Source organism: Hypanus sabinus, chromosome 6, assembly GCF_030144855.1.
Source record: "Hypanus sabinus isolate sHypSab1 chromosome 6, sHypSab1.hap1, whole genome shotgun sequence".
Classification (NCBI taxonomy): Eukaryota; Metazoa; Chordata; class Chondrichthyes; order Myliobatiformes; family Dasyatidae; genus Hypanus; species Hypanus sabinus.
The window spans coordinates 132881306-132905294 of NC_082711.1; the positions used below are offsets into that span (position 1 = coordinate 132881306).

At 41.5% G+C, this 23989-nt stretch overlaps 1 protein-coding gene across 1 annotated transcript in view; it reads right to left on the bottom strand.

The window, feature by feature from the left end:
- Positions 1-23989, bottom strand: part of rfc2 (replication factor C (activator 1) 2) — a 62635-nt gene that overhangs the window by 33689 nt on the left and 4957 nt on the right. Inside the window, exon 2 of the mRNA XM_059972967.1 lies at positions 7831-7900. Coding sequence (XP_059828950.1) covers positions 7831-7900 — 70 coding nt within the window. The remainder of the gene's footprint in view (positions 1-7830; positions 7901-23989) is intronic.

Sequence of the window (23989 nt, forward strand, 5' to 3'; positions counted from 1 at the left end):
AAGACCACAAACATACCATCAGCAGACACTTTATTAGGTACACCTCTGCACAATCAACCTATGTAGAAAAGCAATACGCTAGCCTGACTTTGGGAATGCAAATATTGTTCCTAAACCGCCTTGCATCTTGAAACAATGGTTTCCTCCCAAATGGAACTACAGAACATAATTATAAGTAGAAGGCAGCCAAAAAAACTTTATATGTCTGTAAGAAGTATGTTACTAAGAGCCAAACAAATAACGCAACTCTACATACAACAGCTCCACATGGTAATTATAACAAACGCAAAGGAGGTAAAATGAATAGCTTGTTCATATTGATTTGAGTTAAGGGGCAAAAGTTTAAGAGTAACATGAGGGGGAACTTCTTTATTCAGAGAGTGGTAGCTGTGTGGAACGAGCTTCCAATAAAAGTAGTAGAGGCAGGTTCGATATTGTCATTTAAAGTAAAATTGGATAGGAATATGGACAGGAAAGGAATGGAGGGTTATGGCTGAGTGCAGATAAGTGGGACTAGGTGAGAGTAAGTGTTCGGCACAGACTAGAAGGGCCAAGATGGCCTATTTCTGTGCTGTAATTGTTATATGGTTATATCTTGCTTTCCACCAAAAAAAATCAAACTTTTTCCAACATTGTTTGAAAAACAACTATACATCAAGTGATCAAAGTAACCTTTCAAATGCTCAGATTTTCAGGAAGATATATTGCAATAAGGCCCAACGCTACAAAATTATCCAAATCTGGTGAAATAGACTAAATTGTTAAAAAAGTTAATCATCTAAAATTAAACAGGATGTATGTAACAAATAAGTGTTTGCTAATCCATGTTAAAAGCGGCAACTTGAACTGGTGGTTATTGCTAGAAATGCGATAATTGAACAATGGTTGTCTGCTCCTGTCACTAAGCATAATGTTAATGTTTGACATTTGCTAGAATTAAACCAATGATCAGCACAAAGTGAAGCTTCCGCTATGGCTGTCATCTCTGTCCTTCATTATCTTTGCTATTTTCTCCATCTGAAAATATCGTTTTTCCCTAACTTTTCTTCCTTGTTAACTCACTGGTGTCCAAACCAATCGTCAACTTTATGCAACATAGGTACAGGAAGTGATAGGTGAGACTAGGCGAGAAGGAAGGTGAGTGGATGAGAGGGGGTGAAGCAAGAAGCTGAGAGGGGATAGGTGGAACAGATAAAGGGCTGAAGGAGGAGGAATCTGATAGAAGAGGATAGTGGATCTTGGAAAAAAGGACAAGAAGAGAGGCACCAGAGGGAGAAGGGTAGGTGAGAAGAAAGGGTGAAAAGGTAACCAGAATGGGGAATAGAAGAGGTGGAGGAAAGAGGAGGGAGAGATTACTGGATGTTGGAGAAAGACACAATACGAGGTGCTGCTCCTCCAATCTGTTTGGCCTCATCATTTGACCTCTGATCTTTCAAAAATATATCTGCTTTGTCTTTAAATTTCCAAATTATATAACCAACCACTGGGCTAGAGAATTCCAAAGATTCACCAACCCCTGCAAGAAGCTGCCTCCCCACCTCCTTCCTGCAGCACCTCAATCTTAAATGACTGCCCCCTAAATCTTCGATCTCACTCACTCAGGAGTCTCCTTTTAACGACATCTACACTCTTTTTGTAGCCCCCCTCCTATGTTTCAATAAAATCATCCCTTATTCCCAAAATTCAAAAACTGCATAACTGAATTTTGTTTACCCATTTGTGACAAGCTAACCATTCCAGAATTACATTACTAAATCTGTGTTTGAGTACCTTCAATACTGGTATGACCTTCCATAAATAAGGGAAATAAACCTTCGGAATACTCCACATGTAGCCTTACTAGTACCTTGTACAACACCTCCTAGTTTCTAATGTCCAACCTTCCTGCAGTAAAGGCCAATATGTCATTTGCTGCTCTGGCCTAATTCTTTGCAACTTGTGCACAAGAACACTTGGATCTAAGTAACTCTGTTCATCTACATCTGCCTTTAGATTCCTCTAACTGAAGTGCATGACTGTACAGGATTGCTCAAACTCCACTTGCCAAGTTTCATTTGATCTCTCAACCCATCCCTATTCTGCTGCAGATTCTAAATATCACAGCTGATCCAGGCCATCAACACAAGTCATAATACAGGGCCACAAAGCGAAACTTGGAGTATCTACTGGTTACATCATTCCAGCATGAAAAAGACCCTTATATTTTCCTTCTTTACCTTCTATTTGATAACCAATCTGGAATTCACTCTAACACACTTCTAATGCCATGAGATCTTATACACTACATTTCACGTGACAGCTTGTCAACTGCCTTCCAAAGTTCCAAATTTACAACGTGTATAAGTTTCTGGCTGTCATCTCTGCTTTTGCAACCTTGCAGAACTCTGGCAAATTGTCAAGTATAATTTACAAAGCCATGTTGACTTGCTTTGATTACTTTAAGCTTCTCTAAATGATCCAGGCAGCTTACTAATACAATATTATGCTAACACACCTATAGTTAGCTGTTTTGCTTTGTCATCTTTTTTCCTTCTTAAACAATAGACTAACTTTTTACAGATTTCCAGTGATTTTTTTGAAAAACTTTAAATGAATATTATCTAGAACTTACTTGGTCAAATACCTTCAAGACGTCCACATATAAACTTCAATCATTTCTTCCCATTTGAGTTTTGATGAAGTGATAAGGAGAATTAAAGTCATTTGATCCAGAATACTATTTGCTTTTTCGAACTATTTCTCACCTTCTCAAATATCTTTACACTTGCTCATGTGACTAATTCTGTTTCTTTTGGTCTCTAATGCTAGTATATCTATTAAAATAAAAAGCCAAAACTGCTCACGGTACACCAGCTGTGTCCTTGCTAGCACTTAGTACTATTGATTTTCCTTTCACAAAACCACATTGACGTGGTTTGATTACATTAAGCTTTTCTAATGGCTATACCTTCCTTGATTATAAACTTCAGCACCTTCCCAACACAAGTTAAACTAAGTAGCCTATGGTTTGCACAATTCAAAACAAAGCACATTTGTAGTATTCTAATTGCTGATACATTCCCAGAATGCAAACTTCAACCAATAGTTCTATCTTTGTACCCATTTCCTTTAACGTCTTGGGAAGCCAGCCATAAAATTCCCGTAACTTGTCTGCTTTCAGTCCCATTTTTAAAATCATATTTTACTTAGAGATACAACACAGTAAAAGGCCCTTCAGCTCAATAACCCACTAAGGTTAATCTACACAGGAAGATGGTACAAACGTCTTGCAGACAGCAGAATTGAACAAAAGTCACTGGTGCTGTAATAGCGTTACACTAACCAGTACACTACCATATTGCCTTATTCATTTTTCCAAGATTTTGTCCTTATTAAGGATTGTTGTAAGCTCTTCTTTCCTATTTGAAGATAGCCTATTTCTTATCCTGGAGATGTTTGTAATGTCCTCCATTATGGAGACCCAGGCCCCATATCCAAGAAAGGATGCACTGGCATTGGAGAGAATCCAGAGGTATTAACGTTGAGTCTGAATAAAACTTGGGAGACCAGCTTCTTCTCATCACCACAGTTTATTGCGCAGTCTCCTGCAGGAGTTATAGACCCAGATGTTAAAGAGAAGGCATGTCACTCTGACGAGTGGCCTAATTCAGTCAGGTTACAGCTGTATATTTATAGATACTAAGTCTATACTAAGACCCATACATCACTGTTGCAAGATGTCATTTGAACTGGTACACCCACCAAGTCTGTTGGTGCAAACCTTAGTTACAGATAAGAGTGTCCACTAAATCAAGGTTTAATTACAAAGGGATGTGCTGTCCAGAACTTATCAGTTATTTCCTTTACAAGACCCTGACTTAATTACAGACAGATGTTCATTCCTGTCCTTATCGGTGAATCCTCCTCCCCTTTACTCAGACAAAGGAACAAAGTATTACTTATCAAATTCCTCATATCCCTCTGCGAATTAAAAGGGAGCCAGTATAAGCCGGTTTGTTTTCTAACTGCTGAAGACAGAGTTTACTTCAGTTCAAAAATTCCAGTTCAGTCCCAATTATTCTTTTAGCCAGAGGTTACATAGGTTCAAAATGATTTTTTTTTAATATATCCTCAATTCCTCAGAGCAGGATTACAAGAATGATCCCAGATATGAAAGGGTCAACTCATCAGGAATATTTGATGGCTCTGGTCATGTATTCGCGGGAGTTTAGAAGAATATGGGTTGATCTCATTGAAACCTACCAAATATTGAAAGGCCTCAATAAAGTGGACATGGAGTTTCAAATAATGCGAGAATCTAGGCCCAGACGGCTCAGCCTTAGAACAATGTCCATTTAGAACAAAGATGAGGAGGAATTCCTTTAGCCAGAGGATGGTGAATCTATAGAACTCATTGCCAGAGATTACTTGGTATTTCCTTAACTTATTTTAATATTAACTACAAACACTTTTTCCTCAATGAATCCCTCCTTTTGATTGATATAAATTTTTACCTAGAATAGTTTTTCAAGTAGCTGTGCACCACTTTTCTTCAGACTTCTTTGTCAGCTTATTGTCCCAGTTCATTTTAGCCAACAATTAATTTGAGGACATTCGTTTGAAACTGTTTTGTTCACTCTCAAAGTGTATGTTGACTTCAACCATATTATGATCATTTCTCTGTAGCTTCATTGCTAACAAGATCTCTTACTAATTCTACTTTATTTAGTATGACAAAATATAAAATAATCTGTTTCCAGGTGAGCTCTCCAACACATTGCTCCAAGAAACAGCTCCTAAATACTTCATAAATTCCTCTCACAGTGCCTTTGCTATGCTAGTTCAATCAGTGTACAGTTTAAAATCACTTACATTAATTGTATATCCTTCCTGTGCCTTCCATTTCCCACTTATGCTTCATCCTTTCACAAGTCAATATACTGCAAGTCTATGGCCAATCTCAACAGTGACAACTTTCCTCTGTTATTCCCTATTTCTATTCAAACCAATTCCACACTACAAAACAATGCATCTATACTCACTACTCACCAGCACGGTATCACTTTTCTTACTTGAAAACACCATCAACCACTTTTTGCCCATTTTTGGGATATCAAATAAACTGAAAGACCAAGTTCCTAGTATGGGTCACTTTGTAGTCACATCTCTTCAATAGTTATTAAATCAAATTCATTCATTTATATTTAGAACATAGAACACTACAGTTCAGTACAGGCCCTTCAGCCCACAATGCTATGCCAACCATTTAACCTACTCTAAGATCAATCTAACCCTTCCCTCCCACATAGCCCTCCATTTTTCATTCATCCACGTGCCTTCAACTTATCTACCTGCTTGCAAATGTTATGTACTTTCAGATTAAAGCTTACGCTGGTTCAAATTTCTACCCTCCGTCACACTTCGATATCCATTCACCCTTTACTACATTGTGCCACTACTCATTCACAGTTTCTTTGACTTATTAAGCATCCAGTTCACCCTCCCAATTAGTTGAAGGTCCTGTGAATAAACCTAGTAAAATAATTTGCCAGGAAAAGGGTACCAGCAGTCCAAAGAAACCCTGTCCCAACATAACAGCCCTCTTCCACAATAGCTGCTGCCAGTGCCACTTGAATCGGTCCCTATGTATTTCTTTCACATCTACCTTTGAACCAGACATATTTTTCTACAACACACACAAAATGCTGGTGGAACACAGCAGGGCAGGTAGCATCTGTAGGAAGAAGCACTGTCAACACTTCGGGCCGTTACCCTTTGTCAGGACTAACTGAAAGGAAAGATAGTAAGAGATTTGAAAGTAGTGGGAGGAGGGGGAAATGCGAAATGATAAGAGAAGACCGGAGGGGGTGGGATGAAGCTAAGAGCTGGAAAGGTGATTGGCAAAAGTGATACAGAGCTGGAGAAGGAAAAGGATCATGGGATGGGAGGTCTCGGGAGAAAGAAAGGGGGAGGGGGGAACACCAGAGGGAGATGTAGAACAGGCAGAGTGATGGGCACAGAGAGAGAAAAAAAACCAAACAACTAAATATGTCAGGGATGGGGGTAAGAAGGGGAGGAGGGGCATTAACGGAAGTTACAGAAGTCAATGTTCATGCCATCAGGTTGGAGGCTACCCAGCCAGTATATAAGGTGTTGTTCCTCCAACCTGAGTTTGGATTTCTTTTGACAGTAGAGGAGGCCATAGTCGGACATATCAGAATGGGAATGGGACATGGAAGTAAAATGTGTGGCCAATGGGAGATCCTGCTTTGTCTGGCGGACCGAGCATAGGTGTTCAGCGAAACTGTCTCCCAATCTGCGTTGGGTCTCACCAATATATAAAAGGCCACACCGGGAGCACTGGACGCAGTATACCACACTAGCCGACTCACAGGTGAAGTGTCGCCTCACCTGTAAAGACTGTCTGGGGCCCTGAATAGTGGTGAGGAAGGAAGTGTAAGGGCAGGTGTAGCACTTGTTCCACTTACAAGGATAAGTGCCAGGAGGGAGATCAGTGGGAAGGGATGGGGGGGACAAGTGGACAAGGGAATCGCGTAGGGAGCGATCCCTGCGGAAAGCAGAAAGGGGGGGGGAGGAAAAGATGTGCTTGGTAGTGGGATCCCTTTGGAGGTGGTGGAAGTTACGGAGAATTATACTTTGGACCTGGAGGCTGGTAGGGTGGTAGGTGAAGACAAGGGGAACCCTATCCCAAGTGGGGTGGCGGGCGGATGGGGTGAGGGGGTGAGAGCAGTTGTGCGGGAAATGGGAGAGATGCCATGTCTCTCATAGCTACCTGGACTATTCCTCTTCCCACCCTGTCTCTTGCAAAAATGCAATCCCCTTCTCACAACTCCTCCGTCTCCACCGCATCTGCTCTCAGGATGAGGCTTTTCATTCTAGGACGAAGGAGATGTAATCCTTTTTATCCTTTTTTAAACAAAGGGGCTTCCCTTCTTCCACCATCAACTCTGCTCTCAAACGCATCTCTCTCATTTCCCGCACCTTCTGAAACTTAAATTTTAGCCTGCACCTGTTCTTGCCATAGTCTATTGAACCAAAGCCTGACCACTCTAACACAATGGCTGCTCCAACAATGGCCACTCCACTCAAACCCTGCTTTAAAAAAAAATCAATGTTTGCTAATTAGCCCTACTTACTATTAACCCAAGTAATCTGCTCTGCAGACAAGTCCAGATAGGCTGTGCTCGCTTTTTTAAATTGGTGCATAAAGTCCACAAGGAACTGACTCCAACTCACCCTGCAACCTCCTGCTCCCCTGTAGTAACTGGGAGATTATTATGTTGTTGATTCTGCTTTTCAATTGTGTTGCAAACTACTCTAATTCTCAACATAGCTTCCACATCACAAAAACTAGCCTCCCACCCACGGACTCTGTATACACTTTTCGCTACCTTAGTAAAGTAGCCAGTACAACCAAAGACCCACCCAACCAGCCTGGACATTCTCTCTTCTCCCCATCATCTCACAGGAAATAAAAAAACCTGAATGCATGGTTGACTGAATAGTCCTCTTGTATGATAAGATGGACACTTGATCTCTTGATCTAACTGATCATGGCCTTGCACCTTATTGTATGCCTGCACTGTGACTGTAACACTTTATTCTGTATACTGTTACTGTTTTCCCCTGTACAAAGGTAGTACTGTTGTAATGAAATTAACTGTATGGGTAGAATGTAAAACTTTTTCACTGTATCTGAGTACATTTGACAATAATAAATCAATTTCCTTGTCCGACAAATGTAGCCTAGTTTCTTCCTTGCTCATCAAGTTCCCAACCAGTCAAGAGAAATTTGGCTTTAAACAGTGCAGAAAAATGCAAGAAAATTACCTCCAGCCGACTGACTGTTTCTTCATTTCCCACTACTTCACTCAGTTTCAAAGGTCTGTACTTCTCAACCCTGTTTAAACAAAGAAAAATCATAGTACCTTAAAACCCAAGTTTGACCGCTTGATATGATTGCCTTTTGACAATTTTTTGAAGTTGATGTTTAAAACAAACTTCACAAAGCAAATCACACTGATTTTTTTTTTTTAAAAGGGATTTGGGGATTTGAGAAATAATGAAAAGAGACTGAGGAAACTTATTGAAGATGTATCAAGTAAACGGATAAAGATTTTTATTATATCAAAAGAAACTAAGTTTATGCTGTAGCAATGTACTACATACAGAGCTAAAGACGACATGCAGTCGGTAAGTCATTTCAAGACTAGTTTATTCAAACTTCGTGGTGCTGGCATTTAATCCCTAGCACCTGCCCTCTCCGGGCGGAAATGACATCAAAGGTGCTTTACCAAAGTCTCCCCCTGTGCGCTGGCTATTTGTGAGCCGGTTCGCCTGCACAGAAAGTGGGTCGCCACAATGCATTATTTACAAAATAAACCATTCAGTGCCTTTTCATTCTTATGTCCATTGTCAATACTTCGCTACTAGTCTATTAAATTCCTTAAAACCAATAGGCCTGTTGCAACTCATGTAGCCCCGTGGTACACTACTACAATGAGGGGCTTCCACATCCAACCTGGCCTGTCCCTCTCCAACACCATGCTCCTTCCTCACCAAGCCCTTGAACTGGCCGCACCTAGCTTCAGTGAGTCCCTCAGCGCACACTCTGCAGTGTGGAATGTGTCAATCAGCAGCATTCCTCTACAGACATCTCAACGTGCTGGCAGATCGACAACTTTTGGGTGGATCAAGGGCATCTTTCACTGAGTAGATGAGCTGCCAACAACACTTGATGTCCATTCTCTGAGTGTATCCCTAGGAACAGCCGTAGATCAGAGTGCTCTGTCATGCAGCTGCTTGGGATAATTGTGACACAGGCCCTTTCATTTTCTGCACACCCTCTTCGCAGATCCAGTCCCCAAAGAAGTGAGCAACCAACTCGTCACCATTACAGTAATCTCACTGTGGGAGTGATGGACCAGGCAAGCAGAAGGATCTTACTTGAAGGGCCCTCTCATTGCCAGCAAGTGAAGGTCTTGGTGACTATTGGCAAGGTCTGGTGATGAGGTGCTCTGCCAGATGGTCAGGACAGTCTGATGAGCGAACAATCCACTGTGTCTATCAATTCCCGCTCTTGCTCTGTCCACAAGACATTCCATACCTGATGCACATGGTCAAAGGTGTTGGCCTGGAAGAACTTTTCCATGAAAAGTAAGTGCAGCAATGTCCAGCTGACTGGGCCATTGCATGGCAACAAGGCCAGACATATTCTTCACAAACCTGGGAACAGATAGGACCACAAAACATAATGGTAATTGGTGTCCATATTCTTAGGCTCTGCACACAGCTTAATGCAGCCACCCAGGATGGTGGTCATCAGAGTGACGGTGACATTCTATACTTATTTGCCCCCATTGTCTAGGGATGTGCATTGTGATGCATCTAACACGCTCCATCTTGGATCACTAGATGAAACTGAAGATGACTTGGTTGATTGCCAAGGTGGAGGAACAGGGGACAAGCCACATCTACACCAAGTAGAGCAGCCCTGAGAACAGCTCACACTTAAAGACCAAGTTGTTAGGGGATGTCCTCCCCACAGACCAATTTCTGTTTTACCTTCCCAATCCACAGGCCAATTGTTGCTGCAAGCTTCAGCCCCTCCAAACGAGATCCCCAGCACCTTCAGCTAGGATGCCATCGGTCTAACAGCGAAGGGGACACTGGACTAGTCAGGACAGTTGCTGAAAAGCATGGTCTTGCTCTTCATGCAGTTAACCCTGGCTCCTGATGCCAACTGAAACTAGTCAGCACTGATCAATCTGTGAACCAACCTCAGATCAGAGCACAAGATGATAATATTGTTCATGCAGAGGAGGGTTTCCACTTGAGTTCCTCTTCTGCCCCGCAACGTCACCCCTCTTATGTCCTTGTCTTTCCTGATGGCTATGGCAAAGGGGTTCTATACAGCAGAAAAACAAGACAGGGAGAGTGGACAACCTTGCTGGACTCTAAACTAAATGGAGAAGACACCTGTTTCTCACCCTTGATTTGGACTCCACTACCGATGTCTGTGCAGAGCAATTGGATATCATTCCTGATCCCCTCCACAAAGCCTAGTTTGGACAGTATGTTCATCACATAAGTGTATTTTTCCTCATTCAAGCTGACCAGGCAGACGCCCACCGTCCTGTTCTGTGCGTAAGCAATGGTGTCCCAGAGTAAGGGTGTCAAAGATCTTGCTGCCAGGTACAGCACAGATTTGGTCCAGGTGGATCATCTGTCCCAGGGAAGACTGACCCTGTTGGCAACAGTGTTGAACAAGATGTCGTAGGCTAAAATGTAGCGAAGAGTGAAATGGTTCCCCAATTCCTAATATCATCCCTCTCCCCCTTCTGCTTGTAGATGAGGATTATGAAGCCTTCCCTTATGGAATCTGACATGCTGCCAACTTAAAGCACAGTGCTGTTGACTTCCAGCAGCTCTGGGCCCATCCAGTTCCATAGAGCAAAGTATAACTCAGCCGGTCCTCAGTCACTCATGAGAGTTCCATTAAAAGCAATGAAACCAATGGAGCCAGTCAGCTCCTCCAGGGTCAGTGATTGTTCCAGATTCTCCTGCTTGCTGTTGTCTAATACTGCTATGGTAAGGGGACAGGATAGTTAGAGTATATGATGTTGAAAGCAATGATTGTTTCTTGGTGGTTGATAGAAGTATCAAAAGCAAGGTGTCAATGGATATCTTGAAAGCTTCCTCTTCTTCATTTGATGAAACACTTTACAACAAATTGTGGCTTTTTTTTCTACCACGTGGTCACACCATGCTGGTGGCTGTTTTCTCCACCTGTCACCTCTGTGTTAGAATCTGAGGAACAGTCTCATTTGCAATCTCAACCTGTGATTCAAGAACAACATTCCACCAAATCCATCCTTTTTTTGTTCATTTAAAAGCATCATTTTAGGCTTTTTCAGGTTTGTAAATCTACAAGAATCATACACATACACAGACCATAAGACATAGGAGCAGAATTAGTCCATTCAGCCTATTGAGTCTGCTCCACCATTCAATCATGGCTGATGTATTATCTCTCTCAATCCGATTCTCCTGCCTTCTTCCAGTAACACAGATGTCCCTATTAATCAGGAACCTAGCTACTTCCACTTTACTTCCACCAATGACTTGGACTGCACAACCATCTGTTGCAATGAATCCCACATTCGCCACCCTTTAGCTATATAAAAAAAAGTCCTCGTCTATGTTCTAAAAGGATATTCTTGTATTCTGAAGCTGTGTCGTCTGGCGCTAGATTCCCTCATTACTGGTAACATCCTCCCAAATCCACGATCTGGGACCTTCAATATTCAATAGCTTTCAATGAGATCCCTTCCCAGTTTCTTCTAAATTCCAGTGAGTACAGACCCAGAGCCATCCCAGGCTCCTCATTTCTTAATCCTATCATTCCCAAGAATGTTCTCACGAACCTCCTTGGGATCCTCTCCAATCCCAGCACCTCCTTTCTTCGATGAGGTGTCCAAAACTGCTCACAATACTGCTGGTGTAGTCTGGCCAGAATGTTAATGTAAAAACATAGAAAACCTACAGCACAATACAGGCCCTTCTGCACACAATGCTGTGCTGAACATGCACTTACTTCAGAAATTACCTAGGACCTCTATTTTTCTAAGCTCCATGTACCTGTCCAGGAGTCTCTTAAAAGACCCTATTGTACCCACCTCCACCAGCATCACCAGCAGCCCATTCAACGCACTCACCACCCTCTGCGTAAAAAACTGACCCGACATCTCCTCTGTACTTACTTCCAAGCACTTTAAAACTGTGCCCTCTTGTGTTAGCCATTTCAACCCTGGAAAAAAGCCTCTGACCATCCACACAATCAATGCCTCTCATCATCTTATAGACTTCTATTAGGTCACCTCTCATCCTCCGTCGCTTCAAGGAGAAAAGGCCGAGTTCATGCAACCTGTTCTCATAAGGCATGCTCCCCAACACAGGCAACATCCTTGTAAATCTCCTCCGCATCTTTTCTATAGTTTCCATATCCTTGTCTTAGTGAGGTGACCAGAATTAAGCACAGTACTCCAAGTAGGGTCTGACCAGAGTCCTATACAGCTTTAACATTACCTCCATCTTTTGAAGCTAGTCTCATGGTTGATGAAGTTCAATGCACCACATGCCTTCTTAACCAGTCAACCTGCGCAGCAGCTTTGAGTGTCCTAAGGACTCGACCCCAAGATCCCTCTGATCCTCCACACTGCCAAGAGTCTTACCATTAATACTATATTCTGCCATCATATTTGACCTCCTAAAATGAACAACCTCTCACTTAATCTGGGTTGAGCTCCATCTGCCACTTCTCAGTCCAGTTTTGCATCTTATCAACATCCCGCCGTAACCCCTGACAGCCTTCCACACTATCCACAACACCCCCAACCTTTGTATCATCAGCAAACTTACTAACCCATCCCTCCACTTCCTCATCCAGGTCATTTATAAAAATCACAAAGAGCAGGGGGTCCCAGAACAGATCCCCGAGGCACACCAATGGTCACCAACCTCCATGCAGAATATGACCTATCTATAACCACTCTTTGCCTTCCGTGGGCAAGCCAATTCTGGATCCACAAAGCAATGTCCCCTTGGATCTCATGCCTCCTTACTTTCTCAATAAACCTAGCATGGGGTACCTTATCAAATGCCTTGTTGAAATCTATATACCCTACGTCTACTGCTCTATCTTCAATGTGCTTAGTCACATTCTCAAAAAATTCGATCAGGCTCATAAGGCACAATCTGCCTTTAACAAAGCCTAAACATATTATGCCTCTCCAAATGTTCATAAATCCTGTCTCAGGATTCTACCAGCCACTGAAGTAAGACTCACTGGTCAACAATTTCCTGGGCTATCTCTACTCCCTTTCTTGAATAAGAGGACAACATCTGCAACCCTCCAATCCTCCAGAACCTCTTCTATCCCCACTGATGATGCAAAGACCATAGCTAGAGGCTCAGCAATCTCCTCCCTCACCTCCCACAGTAGCCTGGGGTACATCTCGTCCAGTCCTGGTGACTTAACCAACTTGTTGCTTTCTAAAAGCTCCAGCGCATCCCCTTTCTTAACATCTATATGCTCAAACTTTTCAGTCCACTGTAAGCCATCCCTACAATTGCCAAGGTCCATTTCCGTAGTGAACACTGAAGCAAAGAACTCATTAAGTACCTCTGCTATCCCCTCCAGTTCCATCCACACTTTTCCACTATCACACTTGATTGGTCCTATTCTCTCATGTCTTATCCTCTTGCTCTTCACATACTTGTAGAATGCCTTGGGTTTTTCCTTAATCCTGCTCACAAGGCCTTCTCATGTACCCTTGGGCTCTCCTAATTTCATTCTTAAACTCCTTCCTGCTAGCCTTATAATTTTCTAAATCTCTATCATTACCTAGGTTTTGATCCTTTCATAAGCTTTCTTCTTCTTGACTAGATTTTAACCAACCTTTGTACACCATGGTTCTTGTACCCTACCATCCTTCCCCATCTCAATGGAACATACCCATGCAGAACTCCATAAATATCCCCTGAACATTTGCCACATTTCTGCCATACATTTCCCTGAGAACATCTGTTCCCAATTTATGCTTCCAAGTTCTTGCCTGATAGCTTCTTTTTTCCCCTTAGTACAATTAAACACTTCCCTATCTTTTCTGTTCCTACCTCTCTACAATGCTGTGGTAAAGGAGATAGAATTATGATCACTATCTCCAAAATGCTCTCCCACTGAGAAACAGGTTCATTTCCCAATACCAGATCAAGTATGGCCTCTCCTCTTGTACGCTTATCTACATATTGTGTCAGGAAACCTTCCTGAACACACCTGACAAACTCCACCCCATCTAAACCCCTTGCTCTACGGAGATGCCTATCAATATTGGGGAAATTCAAATCATGACAACTCTGTTATTAGTGCACCATATATGTTCCCCATATACTTGTATAATTATTTGATCCCTAGAGGGATTAACGTAATCCATGGCACGGTTGATATTGCACTCATTTAAATCACTGAATAGTAGGCTCATTATTGTCATGTCTCCAAAATGACATGCTGCATCCTTCACTACAGCCTTGACCTGCTCATAGAATCTGGTCCATGATTTGCAACAAAATAGTGTTGGGAGGAAAAAGATGCTGTCAACCCTTGTTGTCAACCAGATTGTTAGGGCAATGTCAACCATGAACAAGGTTCCATTGTTAAGGTGCTCCTCGCACAATATTAATGAATGAATGAAAAACATGGTATCATCTTGGAAGTTTGGCATTATTCTCCAAACTGTTTTTGTTAGTGCACTGCACCATTGGAAGTCTGGTACTAGAACATCCTTCAGATCAATCATGTACCATATAACAATTACAGCATGGAAACAGGCCATCTCGGCCCTTCTAGTCCGTGCCAAGTGCTTACTCTCACCTAGTCCCACTGACCCGCACTCAGCCCATAACCCTCCATTCCTTTCCTGTCCATATACCTATCCAATTTTACTTTAAATGACAATACCGAACCTGCCTCTACCACTTCTACTGGAAGCTCATTCCACACAGCTACCACTCTCTAAATAAAGAAATTCCCCCTCAGGTTACCCCTAAACTTTTGTCCCCTAACTCTCAACTCATGTCCTCTTGTTTGAATCTCCCCTACTCTCAATGGAAAAAGCCTATCCACGTCAACTCTATCTATCCCCCTCATTATTTTAAATACCTCTATCAAGTCCCCCCTCAACCTTCTACACTCCAAAGAATAAAGACCTAACTTGTTCAATCTGTCCCTGTAACTTGGGTGCTGAAACACAGGTAACATTGTAGTAAATCTCCTCTGTACTCTCCCTATTTTGTTGACATCTTTCCTATAATTCAGTGACCAGAACTGTACATAATACTCCAAATTTGGCCTTACCAATGCCTTGCACAATTTTAACATTACATCCCAACTCCTATACTCAATGTTCTGATTTATAAAGGCCAGCATACCAAAAGCTTTCTTCACCACCCTATCCACATGAGATTCCACCTTCAGGGAACTATGCACCACTATTCCTAGATCACTCTGTTCTACTGCATTCTTCAATGCCCTACCATTTACCATGTATGTCCTATTTGGATTATTCCTACCAAAATGTAGCACCTCACACTTATCAGCATTAAACTCCATCTGCCATCTTTCAGCCCACTCTTCTAACTGGCCTAAATCTCTCTGCAAGCTTTGAAAACCTACTTCATTATCCACAATGCCACCTTTTTTAGTATCATCTGCATACTTACTAATCCAATTTACCATCCCATCATCCAGATCATTAATGGATATGACAAACAACATTGGACCTAGTACAGATCCCTGAGGCACACCACTAGTCACCGGCCTCCAACCTGACAAACAATTATCCACCGCTACTCTCCGGCATCTCCCATCCAGCCACTGTTGAATCCATTTTACTACTTCAATATTAATACCTAATGATTGAACCTTCCTAACTAACCTTCCAGAACAATCAGGTTAAGAGATATTTAACTTTAGGGTCACTCTCAACAAAATCTCCAAGGAAAAGGTCATGATGGACTTTGGATTCGTTGTAGCCTGGGTCATTTTTCTCATCTCCCGAGATGGATGCAGAGAGAACATTCACTTTCTAAAGAGCCCTATCTCTTCTATATTAAACTTGTTAGGAGTGAAGGCACTCTCCCCATGATCCATTTCAACACATTTCAAAAAATGTTCTGCCATCACAGTACCTACAATACAAACAAGTAATATGCACAATGCACATTTTTGGAAATGTTTATATCAGCCATGGCTGCCTTTGATCATATTGGCACTTTCACAACATCAATCTCCCAATCATATTCTTTAAAATCTTGCCATAAAATCTCATTTTTTCCTTCACTAAATGAAGGGGCCTATGTCTTTGATTATGATCTTCTGCCTAACCTTTTCCTTCCTCTTCATCTTCCTTTTACTACCACGTATTTCCAGAGGTACCATTTTACTAGCAGCAGCAGTAAAATGGCTAATCAGCTCTTAATCAAGATGGTCCAGCCTGTATTTAATGAAGATCAGTCCACTAAATAGCATGTAGCTTCAGCACAATTGCTATTGTTGCTTATTGCTAACGTTGATACAAGTCTTCCCTTTGCCGTTTAACACAAAGGATTTTTGTTACAGTGAAGAAAGCTTAGTGATGTAGGGACAAATATTCCTATAAATCAATTGTGCTATAGCAAAAAAAAATCAGAAATCAAAGGACACCCACATAATGGAAGGTGAGACAGACCCAAGTAGGCTTAGAATTTTAAATATATCTATCAAATCTAGGCAAATCTACAAGGTCAGACTGCTATATTTACTCCCAATTTCGAGCTGCTTCAAAAAGATTCTCTTAGACATTTTTTTGTTAGAAATATTGCAATCCCTGCATTGACTGATGGTGAATCCACAATGCTGTCAAGGAGGGAATTCTGACCCAACAATAAAGTAACAAGTATTCCAGCCAGGATAGTGCAACACTAGGGAGTTGAAAGACTTTACTGTAACTTAGATTTAGATCAAAACTAATTGTAACACTGCATCATTCTGCAATAAACTTGGACCCAAGAAAGTCACAATGGATTAGAGGTGACAGAAAACATGGAATGCTAAAGGAGCAAATACTTTTTAATGAGGGAATAGAGAGGGAGGAGAGAAGAAAAAGCTATTGACGAAGGAATATATTCATCAGAAAAAAAAACAAGCACATTATGTTTATACAGAGGTCCTACACAATGTTTGAAAAGACTTGTTTGGCAACTCGTCGTATTGAGCACTGGCAATTTATATTTAGCCTGGGATTTCCTGATGACGATCTACTCAAGGGAAAGAGAGGCACTGGATCCAGTGCAATATAAATTATCTCAAAGGTTGAATGTAAGCGACACCAATATTTACATACCTTTCAAATATTACATTTTGTTTTACTGGTAATTCACATGTGGACATATTTAATACCATTTTTGGACTGGGAATTAAGTGGTCAATCCGATCCAGAGTCAGTTTGTTACTCTCAACTGAGACACATCCAAGCAACACACGCAAAATGCTGGAGGAACTCAACAGGGCAGGCAGCATCTATGGAAAAGAGTCCATGTTTCAGGCACAGTCCCTTCAGCAGGATTATTTCAATCTATATTTATTCATTTCCCCTTGCAAGTTCAATATCATAACCTTTAACAAGGTGTACTAGATAGTAATTCAGTACATAATGCAGAATAACCTTGGATGCTCAAAAATAATCAGCATTATCCCAGTCTCTAAAACTCAACTTTTTAACTCCCCACTGAATTAAAGTATACATCTTCAAATAACATGGGGAAGGTTTCTGACTGGCAAACATTATTCCGTAGACTGCAAAAAATGAATGGAAGCCAACTTTCATTAGACAACAGGAATGCCTCCTATACTGTGTCAGGTGTAGCAGTGACTATACTGCTGGGAAAGAAGCCCAAATAACTTTTATAAATTAATACCTGAAGTTGTTAAACAGCACTATGCTCAAACAAAATCTTTTATTATCATAAACCTCTTCCAGTCCTGAAGTAAGATCTCAGCCCAAACATCAATGGTTAATTTCATTTAGATGCTATCTCACCTGCTGAGTTCCTGCAATATTTTGTGTGCTGATCATGTCTCCCAATGCCTCTTATGTTTTGCAATTTCTACCAGTGGAAGTTTCTCCATAAACAGTCCAGTTTCTTCTTAGTGAAAACCCACTGGTTTCCTTGGCTGCACAAGTCTAGGGAAGACACATTCCGGTCCTGCCAAACCCACGAGATTGAGACGGCTCTCCCACAACCAAACCTCGGTTTGTGTGGATGCTGTGTAATTTGCTACCCTGTTACAGCTCAGTGCCATGAAATACCAGACAGCACACTGCCTATAATTGAAGAAATTATATTTATGACTCTTAACTCAAGGGTTAGGAAAGAGAAAAAAATAAACAAAAAGGGCCCATTATAATTAAACAGTTAAATGTGCCCAAGTTGGAGCTCAACTCTTCCAAAAGTCACACATATTCACCGATCCCCAGTGAACCCCAACACCTTGCTGCATTGAATCATGGTCCCCCGCTGGGTCAAATCCTACGATCAGTTCTCTCCAGCATCTTCTCTCTTCACCTTCCGCTGAAGCAAAAAAAGACCTTAGTGTTCTTCACAAAATCTCCCAGTTCCACCATCTTCCTCAGAGGACACACATTCCTCAGCATCCTCATCTTCAACAATAACCCAACTATGTTGAAAGCAGAACAGGCTGCTCTTACAGAACTGCTGAAATGAAATACCTACAGTATGGCAGTAAAAATGTGAACCAGGGTATAACATTAGTGTAACTCTCACTTCGGCTAGTGACTTAATATAGGGGGTGATAACCACTGGCCTGGCCAAACTTAAGAAATCTCATTTGGGCGGATGCTGCACGGTGTCCCCTGTCCTGATTGGCTAACATGCATCCCACAGTCCTGTTATCTCCAGCCATAACCCAAACAGCGCTGCTACAGATAAACCGTTACCTCAGCAGTGAACATTACAGAGAAACCATTTCATTAGCCTTAGCAGTGAAACTTTAGAGAAGCCATTACAGCACATTACATTAATATCAAAACTAAGCCTTATACCTTCCTTATTGGAGAACAATCCTACCTTCTTTAATCCATACATGTAACAATAGAGGGAGGTGCAGGAACGTGTCTGACAGCACGCCCTTGCAAGATGATGCTTGAGCAAAACTACTTCTGTTTTGCACAGATAAAGCCTGATCAGCTGATATTTTTTCCCAGCACTTTCTATTATTCTGTGTTTTGATACCTTATTCCACGTAACTCTGACATACATCGCCTCTGAGGGAGATCACCTTAAAAATACTTAAACACAGATGCAGATCTTGGTATTTACAGTCATTTCGAAAGCCAAGTTACTTCAAAGTTCAAGGTAAATTTATTAATAAAGTATCTCATTTGTCACCACATATAACCCTGAGATTTGTTTTCTTGAAGGCATACTCAATAAATCCAATAGCCATAACAGAATCAATGAAAGACCGCACCAATAAGACAGACAACTAATGTGCAAAAGACAACAAACTGTGCAAATACAAAAAGAATAATAATTATAAATAAGCAATAAATAGAGAACATTAGGTGAAGAGTCCTTGGGAGTAAGCCGTAATGTGTGGGAACAGTTCAGTAAAGAGGCAAGTGAAGTTATCCCCTTTGTTTCAAGCCTGATTGTTGAGGGATAATAACCGTTCCTGAGCCTGGTGATGTGAGTCCTGAGGCTCCTGTAGCTTCTTTGTTATGGCAGCAGTGAGAAGAGAGCACTGACCTAGTTGATAGGAATCCTTGATGATGGATGCTGTTCTCCTGCGGCAGCCCTCCATGTAGATGTGCTCAACGGTAAGGAGGGCTTTGCCCATGATGAACTGGGTAGTATGAACAACTTTTTATACGACTTTCTGTTCAAGGGCATTGGTGATTCCATACTAGGCTGTGATGCAGCCAGTCAATATACTCTCCACCCCTCATCTATAGAAGTTCTTCAAATTTCAGATGTCATGCTAATCTCTGCAAATTTCTAAGGAAGTAGAGCCACTGCTATGCTTTATTCATAATTGCACTTATGGGTCCTCTGGAATGATAACACCAAGGAATTTAAAGTTGCTGACCCTCTTCACTTCTGATTCCCAGTTGAGGACTGGCTCATGGACATCTGGTTTCATGTGTCAATAATCAGTTCTTTGGTCTTGCTGACATTGAATAAGAGGTTGTTGTTCTGGCACCAGTCAAGATTTTCAATGACCCTTCTATCTGCTGATTTGGCCAACAACAGTGGAGTCATCAGCAAACTTAAATATGGTTTTGGAGCTGTGCTTAGTTACACAATCATAGGTGTAACGACAGCCTTGTGGTGCACCTGTGTTGATGGAGACTGGAGGAGCTGTTGCTGGCAATCCACACTGACTGGGTTTGCAAGTGAGGAAATCAAGGATCCAATTACTGAGCACTTTAAATCTAATCTGGTCATATATTATTAAAATTGTTTAGACACATGAACAAGCAGAGAATAGAGGAATACAGAGCACATGCAGACAGATGGGATTAGTCAGATTGGCATCATGGTCACTACAGACATAGTGAACTGAAGTGTTTGTCCCTGTGCTGTACCTTGTACTACCTCAACGCACTGTCATAATGAAATGACCTCCTGGGGACAGTGTGCAAGACAAGTTTTCCCTGTACCTCAGTATATATGACATTTACAGATTCACTGACCTGCGTAAATCTTTCCAGTTTGATGTCTGTCCTACAACAGTGCAGCTGAGCACAATACCTCAAGTGCAGTCTCACCAGCATCTTGTACAATAGTATAGTAAAGGAATAGGTCCTCTGGCCCACAATATTGCCCACTAATTAAATTAGTAATCAAATGCCCAAGTAATCCCTTCTGTCTATAGGGTGCCTACATCCTTCCATTTCTCACACATTCATATGCTCACCTTAGAGCCGCTTGAACAGCGGTTTGTCTCCACTTCCACCCAGGCATATTCCAGGCACCCACCATTCATGTTTCTCCTTTAAACTTAACTCTTCTGACTTTAAAGGCATACGTTCTTTATCAAACATTTTAACATTAGGAAAAAGATACTGGCAACATACTCTTTCTACGTCTCTCATACTCTTATAAACCTCTATCAGATCTCCCCTCAGCTTCCATCACTCCAGAGAAAACAAGTCAAGTCTGTTCAACCTCTCATTATAGCACATGCCCTCCAATCCAGAAAGCATCCTGGTAAACCTCTTTTGCACCGTCTATATGGCCTCAACAACCTTCCCAAAACGGGGCAACTAGAACTGAATGCAATACTCCAGATGCAGCTTAGCTAGAATTTTATAAAGCTTTAACTAACTTCCGGACTCTTGAACTCAATTCCTTGACTAGAAAAGGCAAGCGCGACACATGCCTGCTTTACCACTCTATTATAGGCGATTTCAGGCAGTTATGAATTTGGATGCCAAGATCCCTCTGCTTATCAACACTATTAAGAGTCTTGACATTAACAGCATATTGCTTTTACATTTGATCTCCCAAGGTGCAATATTTCACCATTGGTTGGGTTAAATTACATCACGCATTACTTCAACTGTTCTATATCCCACTGCATTCCTTCACTAGTCTTCTACACTAACCAAAACAACACTAATCTTTGTATTACCCGCAAACTTACTAACCCTCCCATCTATATTTTCATTCGGTCATTTATATCACAAGCAGAGGTCCCAGTACAGATACCTGTGGTACATTCTGGCTGACCTCCAGCCAGAATAAGCCCCATCTATCAATACCTATCTTCAATGCGCAAGCCAATTGTGAAACTAAACAGCCAATTCATTGTGGATCCCAGGCATCAAAACCTTCAGAATAAGCCTCCCATAAAGGACCTTGCCAAATGCCTTACTAAAATCCATATACAGACAGACATACTTTATTGATCCCGAGGGAAATTGGGTTTCGTTACAGCCACACCAAAAATAGTGAAGAAATATGGCAATATAAAACCATAAATAATTAAATAATAATAAGTAAATTATGCCAAGTGGAAATAAGTCCAGGACCAGCCTATTGGCTCAGGGTGTCTGACACTCCGAGGGAGGAGTTGTAAAGTTTGATGGCCACAGGTACGAATGACTTCCTATGACGCTCAGTGTTGCATCTCGGTGGAATGAGTCTCTGGCCGAATGTACTCCTGTGCCTAACCAGTACATTATGGAGTGGATGGGAGTCATTGTCCAAGATGGCATGCAAATTGGACAGCATCCTCTTTTCAGACACCACCATCCGAGAGTCCAGTTCCACCCCTACAACATCACTGGCCTTACGAATGAGCTTGTTGATTCTGTTGGTGTCTGCTACCCTCAGCCTGCTGCCCCAGCACACAACAGCAAACACAATAGCACTGGCCACCACAGCCTCGTAGAACATCCTCAGCAAGTTTCCCACTGTAGCCCTGTACTCAGCCTCATCTCCCTTGCTGATGCATCCAACTATGGCAGAGTCATCAGAAAACTTCTGAAGATGGCAAGACTCTGGACTATGTTGGAATAAGGTGTTCTGGGAACAGGCGGGAAAGTGGAGCTGAAGCAAAGTGAGATCCACCATCACCTAATTAAACATCTGCTGTGGATAAGCTTGAGTTGAAAGTCCACCCACACCATTTTTTTTAATATGAAAATTATGATGCATTTTCTCTTCTCATAATCAATCTAGTCCATATATGTTGCTCCAAAACAAATTTATGTTTCCTTGGGTAAAGAGACAAAAAATATTTATTCTCCCTCCCTGACTTTTTAATTCTGGCTTCCTTTCCAGTCCTGATAAAGGGCCTGGGTTTGAAATGTCTGTTTATTTCCCTCCATGGATGCTCCCTGAGTTGCTGAGTTCCTCCAGCATTTTTGTGTTGATCAAAAACACAATTTAATCCATTTTGCTCGGTGTAGTTTTGCCAAAACAATGTTGAATTGAAATAATGTATCCTTTTGGACTTTATTCTTCTTGCAATAAAGGCTCATGTACTATTAAAATTGGTGTGCTAGTCCTATTTACAAAAAGCAGTACTGGATGTTTTTGTAATAGATTTTATAAGTACAGGAGTAGGATTGAGGTTAGTAATCCCTTGTACCTTTTTGTGTAGTAAGCAGCTTCCCAAAGGTGATTCACAAGGACATTGTGAAATATTGACTTCGTATCACACAAGAATGGACTTTAATGAAGTCCTTTGACAGCAGGTAAATGCAAGAAATATTTTAAAGTTGTAAAGAAGGGTTCAAAAATTTTAAAAAATGATAAATATAGTCAAATTAAGAGTATTAGTTAAATAAACTTCCTGTGTGTCAGCCATTTTTGTGGTTTTGTATGGCAGGTGTTGTTCTCACATTTCTGGTTGTTTTTTGTCAAGCCACTCCTCCAGCTCATGGCTTCATCAATGGGCCGTGGCGACTGTCTCGGATCTTGCTGAAAGGGCACGTTTGGACCAGGTGGAGGATGCCCTGGGTTGGGACACCACAGAGACAAGCTGTGGTTTGTCGGGCACCCCATCGGTATAATATTTGCGCTCTTTTGGCCCGTCAACTTCAAGAGTCTATTTGCAGCTGTCCCGTTCTCTCTGGTAGCTGTAGTAAAGCCTGGGAGGAGTGAGGTGGGTTTGTCGATCAGATCTCTGGTTGGGGGAAGGTGCGGGATGGCATGTTGGTGTGCCAGTATTAGTGCCATTCTGTGTGTTGGTCATAGGAGTCGAGGTTTTTCAAGTTGTAGAAAGGTTTTCAGGATTTGAGTAGGGAAGTTGGAGGAGCATTTTCAATGAATTTATGAACTGGAATTTTGCAGGGCGTATTTTGGATATGCTTGTGGAATTTTGCTGAATCTGCTCTTCTACACTCCGGGGGTGCTGCTGCTCTCATTGTTGGGATCCTTTGGCCAGGTGTGGATTTTAGAGTTCCTGAGATTATTTTCATAGAAGTATCGATGATTTTTGTGTGAAAACTTCTCTCCCAGGTGGGTGCGCAATATTTGGTGACTGAGAAACATAGTGCACGGCTAGATGTTGATAGGTTAGTACCCCATTCGGTTCCTGCTGACTTCCTGATCATGACTGGTGATAAGTGTAGACTGGATATAGATGTTAAATTATTAATTGGCTAATAATATTTAATTATGATTTAATGTGTATTATGATTTTGTCTGCTTTTCCCCTTAACCCTTCATTCCCTTACTGGCCTTGAATACGTTCTATGACTCAGCCTCCACAGTTGTCTGGAATAAAGTTTACAATGATTTACAATAATCTGAATGAAGAAATTGCTCATATCCTTATGATTATTCAAAAACTAAAACTCCAGTCCTAGATTTTTTAAAATTTGGATTCAAGCAAGGCCTTTGACAGGGTCCCATATTG